Source organism: Meleagris gallopavo, chromosome 27 (assembly GCF_000146605.3).
Source record: "Meleagris gallopavo isolate NT-WF06-2002-E0010 breed Aviagen turkey brand Nicholas breeding stock chromosome 27, Turkey_5.1, whole genome shotgun sequence".
Taxonomy (NCBI): Eukaryota; Metazoa; Chordata; class Aves; order Galliformes; family Phasianidae; genus Meleagris; species Meleagris gallopavo.
This window is the reverse complement of record NC_015037.2, coordinates 7,826-12,871: the sequence shown is the minus strand read 5'-3', so window position 1 is coordinate 12,871 and position 5,046 is coordinate 7,826. Positions and strand designations below refer to the sequence as shown.

The following is a 5,046-nucleotide window of genomic DNA, read 5'->3' as shown; positions in this document are numbered from 1 at the left end:
GGGGGTCCTCCAGTACCACGTAGGTGATGCTATGGGGGTTGGGGAGCTGAGGGGTCTCCCCATATCACATCAGTGATGCCATGTAAGATGGAGGGGAATGAGGAGTCCCCCAGTACCACATTGGTGATGTTATGGGAGACGGGGGGCCCTGAGCCCCCCTACTGTCCACATCCATCCCCACCCCTTTCCTGATTTGCCAGGTTTTGGGGTACGGCGGATTCAAATTTGGGATGGGGGTGGGGCACCCCACAGAAGGGGGGAGCGCACTGCAGTGCAGCCAATGCAGTCCCTGCAGCCCCCCCCGAGCCGCTCACAGCATCCCCTTATCAGCAGCGGGCAGCAGCTGGGCTGCAGCACAGAGATAAGCTGGGGGCTGCAGGGCTGGGGGGGGCACGAGGCACTGCGGGGCTGTGCTGCGGTGCTCGGCCCATCAGCTGCTGCACTGAGACCCCCACAACCCCATTGGGAGGGGTCCTGGGAGGGGGGGGATTCCTGTCACTGCCCTCAGCCACTCCTGGTCCCCTTCTGGTGCTCCCTTCCATCTGTGCCCCCCAGATCCTTACATTCCCCCATAGCTTCTCATGTTCCCCCATCTCGTGATGTTCTCCCCCCCATCCCATGCCCCTCTACACCCCCACCCACTCCCACAGCACCCACCCGTGTGCCCCACAGCCCTGTGCCCCTTTGTACTCCCCTGTCTGCGCGTACACTCCCGTGTCCCCCATACGCCACGTCCCACAGTGTCCCCTATCTGCTCATGTCCCCCCAACCTCATCTCCCCGTTTCCTCATGTGCCCCCACACCTGCGTCCCTCCACACCCTACCAGCTCCTGTTCCCCATATCCCATCCGTCCCTCCATATCTTACCTTCTCCTGTCCCCATTCCCCATACTTTCCCCTCACCTGCGTCCCTCAATATTGCCCTACCTGCTCCTGTCCCCACAGATGTACCCCTCCGTACCCCACCCCCCACATCCTCACACCTGTGCTCCTAACATCACGTCTTCTCCTGCCCCCCGTATCCCATGTGTCCTTTTGGGGTCTCTCCATATCCCTTCTGTTCACATTCCCCGTAGCGATGTCCCTGCACTCCCCACTTGTCCACGTCCCCCGTATCTCACAAATCCCTCCATATGTCCCCACGCTCTGTCTGCTGCTGTCCCCCATATCCCCCATGTCCCCCCGTACTCCATCCTCCCACGTCCCCACGCCTGTGTCCCTCCACACTGTAACTTCCCCCGCCCCCCACCTCCCACGTGTCCCTCCATACCCACCAGCTTCTGACTCCCACAGCCCACAGATCCCCTGCAAACCTCAGCCCACCTCCCCACACCCGCATCCCTCCCCCCCAACCCCTCTCCCTACTCACCCAGCATGCCCTTGTTGGAGTCGGAGAGGCACATGTCCTTCTCGGCGCTGGGCAGCACGAAGCCCACCACGAACACCTCCACGCCGTCGGCCATCAGCGCCAGTCCCAGCACGAAGTAGAGGCTCCATTGGAAGCGCCCGTGGCCGCACTCCTGCAGGATGAGCTCGTACTGCTGCGCCAGCTCCTCCTTGTCCTTGCGCCGCTGCCCCTCGCTGTCATCGAAGGCCCCGGGGGTCACCTCGCCCCCCAGCCTCTCGCCGCCCTTCAGCGAGTCCTGCCTCGGGATGCCTTGGTACTCGCCCTCGTAGATCTCATCCTCTTCGTCGTGCCCTTCGGTGGCATCGCTGGAAGCCCCCTCCTCCTCGGCCGCCCCCTCACCGCCCCGGTAGTAGCCGTCCTGCGGCGCGTAGTCCTCGTCGTCGTCCTCCTCCTCGAAGCGGCTGTAGGAGCGCTTGGTGTACTCGTCCTGCACGCGGTCCATGCCCTTGCTCACCTTCTTGGCCGCGTGTTTCTTCACCTCCTTGGCGATGTCTTTGGCGCCGCGGATGAACGCCGTCCGGTCTCGGAAGCTCTCGTCCATGGTGACGTTGGGATGGGATGGCGGCGTGGGGCTTTTTTAGGGGGGGGGTCTTTGAATCGGGACTGAGCCCTCACGCCCGGGGGCCGCGGTTGGATGCGGAGGGCCGGGCAGCAGCGCTACCCATCCGCGTGGCCCACACCTGGGGACCCAGACACAACAGTGCCCGTGTTAAGGTGGGGATGTCCTATGTCCCACCTCACCCCGGGGTCTGCACATCCAGTGTGAGGCTCGGCGTGCAGCATTTGGATGGAAACTGGAGGATTTGGGGGCACCTCTGCCCCACAGCAAGGCTGCGGGGATGTGAGCATAGCGAGAGCCCAGTGCAGGGTCAGGCACCCACAGGTGTGGGGAACGTGAGCAGATAGGATCTGGAGGGACACGTGGGATATGGGAGAAGATATTCTATGGAGGCACGTAGGAATCGGGACTTGAAAAGGTGGGGGATGGAGGGACACAGCAGCTCCAGAGCCCTCCCCACATCTCCTTCATTCAGAGAAGCAAAGCCCGCATGGTGGGGCACCTCCATCCCAGCAGGATGTCGAGGGAGCCACATCTCAGCCCTATCTGTGACTCCAGAGGCTCATGGGGATGGAGGATCCCCAGCACGGCCCCACAGCCCCCCACCGACAAGCCGAGGTCCCCAGGCCGCGGGGACGCCCCTGTCCCCACCGCAGCCCCCTGCCAGGCCGCCCAGCCCATTGAGAAAAAAATGGGGCTCAGTGGGGCTGGGAAGACGAGGCTGGGCCACGAACCAATGAGCTGCAGGGGGCGTGGCCACCCCACCTGCATCAATGGGGCTGGAGGGCACGGCCCCGCCATTCAGCCAATGAGCGTTCGGGGGGTGTGGCCACACAGGACGCCCGCCCTCTGCCTCCCCACCACCCGTCCGGGGCGGGGTGGGGGGGTCTCAGCGCTGGAACGGGACCCCCGGGGAGATGCTGACCCCAGCAGGGCACGCGGCATCCCTCAGGCTGGCAGGGCGGCGATGACAGCGAGGGCCTGGGGACAGCCGGCCCTGTGGGTCAGAGCCACGAGGGACAGAGGATAAGGAAGCTGGAAGACACAGTGGGGTCGCCACCAAGAACTGGGACAGCAGGAGACCCCCAGAAAGCACCAGGGCTTTGGGAACCGAGCGGCACTGTCACCGTGCTCCAGAGGGACAGTGAGGGAAGCGGGCCCCAGGGGTCCCCAAACCACCCAGGGCAGCACCAACGCTCTGGTGGCCATCCACAGGCAGGGTGTGAAGTGAGGTTTGGGTTGGGGGGTGCTCAGGGTGCTATGCAGGCTCGCCCGGCACCAACCCAGCTGCCCAGAGGTGGCTGCGGGTGCAGAGCAGGCGTGGGGACCTCACATGCCCACCCCAGGGAGGCTTCTAGAAGGAGACTGGCTGCAGGTGCTTTCCATCAGAGCCGTTGGCCAAAGCTGAGAGCCCGAGGCAGAGCCGGGCACGCTCTGACCACCACCGCATCTGAGTTTCGGGAGGAAAGGGGGGTCTGGATACACCCAAGGGCCCCCATCCTGGGGTGTCCAATCCCCCAGCCCCACCTGGCCGTGGGCATCACCCCACATTGCCCCTTACCGAGCACGGCACAATGCGTGCCAGGGACAGACCCACAGCCCCCAGCGGGGATGGGCGCTGCTGACCCAGCATGAACCCCCTCCCCTTCCCCTTCCCTTTCCCTTCCCTTCCCTCCCCCCCCCCCAAAATGGGCATTTTTACTTCTGGCAGCACGAACCCGCCAGGCAGCAGTGGCCGCGACTCAGGAGTTGTGCCGCAGGGAGGACGCAGCCGTCACAGCGTGTCTCCCTCCCCCCTGACCCCCCCTATAAGAGCGAGGCTGGGGCGCAGCGTAGAGCTATATTTGGCCTTTCCAAAATATCCGGGGCTGGCGGCAGCTCTCCCCCGGGGCGGGCACCCAACCCACGCCGGCTCTGCGCAGACACCCTGGGACAGTGCGGTGCTGGCGCTGCGGCACAACACCAACACCCCCCCCCTCCCATTTCCAGCCCCCTCCCCCCTTCAACTTCCATCCCTGGGCATTAAATCCTCATCACCCGCTGCCCTCCTCGGGTGGAATCCCAGCAGCCCTGGAAGGAGCCGGTCTGCGGCCTTCACCACCACCAAGGTCATCTGGTGCAGGGCTGCTTCCACGGGGCTGTGACGCATTTTGGCAATAGGGATCTGGCAAAGGGAGTGGGGAGAATGGGGGGGAGGGGGGCTACAAGCACCTGCAGGTCGTGGCCGAGGGCCACACAGCATCGGGTCGCCACACAGCAACAGCAGATCCTTTAAGGATGAGGGTTCTGCTTTCCCAAGGAAGGCAGAAACGGCACAGATCACAGCCTCGCAAGATGGGGTGTGGAGGTGGGGGTTTCCCAAAAATGCTCTCCTGGCTGCATAAAGGCTCAACCACCCCATCCCTGATGGTGGCCCCGGCCACCACCACCAGCCCCGCACAAGGTTATGGGATCCAGACCCCTTTCCTCTCTCTGAGCACCTGATCAGCGCGGCCCCATGCCCCAACCCCCCCGGAGGGTTCCCATATTAGGGTCCCCCTGCAACCCCTCGGCAGAACCACGAACATGGCGACACGGGGAAGAGTTGGCACTCCCCAGTGCCCAAGGTCACCCCCACCCCCCACCCAGGGGAGCTGTGGCACTCCCCCTCCCCAAAACCCGCTGGGATGGTTACCCATCCCCATAACGCAACCCCTGCGGTGCGCGGCGCTGAGCGGTACCGAGGGGCTCCCGACCACGCAGAGAAAAGCAGAGCGAAGTGGAGGCAAGGATTTTCAGGACAAAATGGCCACAGCGATGGGAAGGAGAAGGAGAACTCCCCATCAGCCAGCGACCCCGAGGATGCTAATTAAAAGCAGATGGGAGGGGGAGGGAGGGGGGAGATGCTTTATAGAGGCATCCTCCTCTCCTTACCTGTGTCAGCGCGTGGTCTGCTCCAGCACCGGCTGTGAGAAGGAAGGATGCTCCGAGGAGGAAGGATGCTCGTGGGGATCCAGCAGGAGCAGCCCGCGGGTACCAGCCCGGCGTCAGCGCTGCAGCCTCCGCCACACGCACCGAGCGCTGGGAGAGTCCATTGCGA

At 64.2% G+C, this 5,046-nt stretch overlaps 1 protein-coding gene across 1 annotated transcript; it reads right to left on the bottom strand.

The window, feature by feature from the left end:
- Window positions 1-1,361: 1,361 nt before the first annotated feature.
- On the bottom strand, window positions 1,362-5,046 carry SV2A (synaptic vesicle glycoprotein 2A). The gene is made up of 2 exons (XM_010723834.1): window positions 4,881-5,046; window positions 1,362-2,088 (listed from the first exon to the last, which is right to left on the bottom strand). Exon 2 carries the CDS (start codon window positions 1,947-1,949, stop codon window positions 1,362-1,364), a length of 588 nt encoding a protein of 195 aa, XP_010722136.1. The 5' UTR covers window positions 1,950-2,088; window positions 4,881-5,046.

What these genes read in the sequence shown, in the direction of transcription:
- SV2A (XM_010723834.1), bottom strand. Translation starts at nt 1,949, where the DNA reads ATGGACGAGAGCTTCCGAGACCGGACGGCGTTCATCCGCGGCGCCAAA.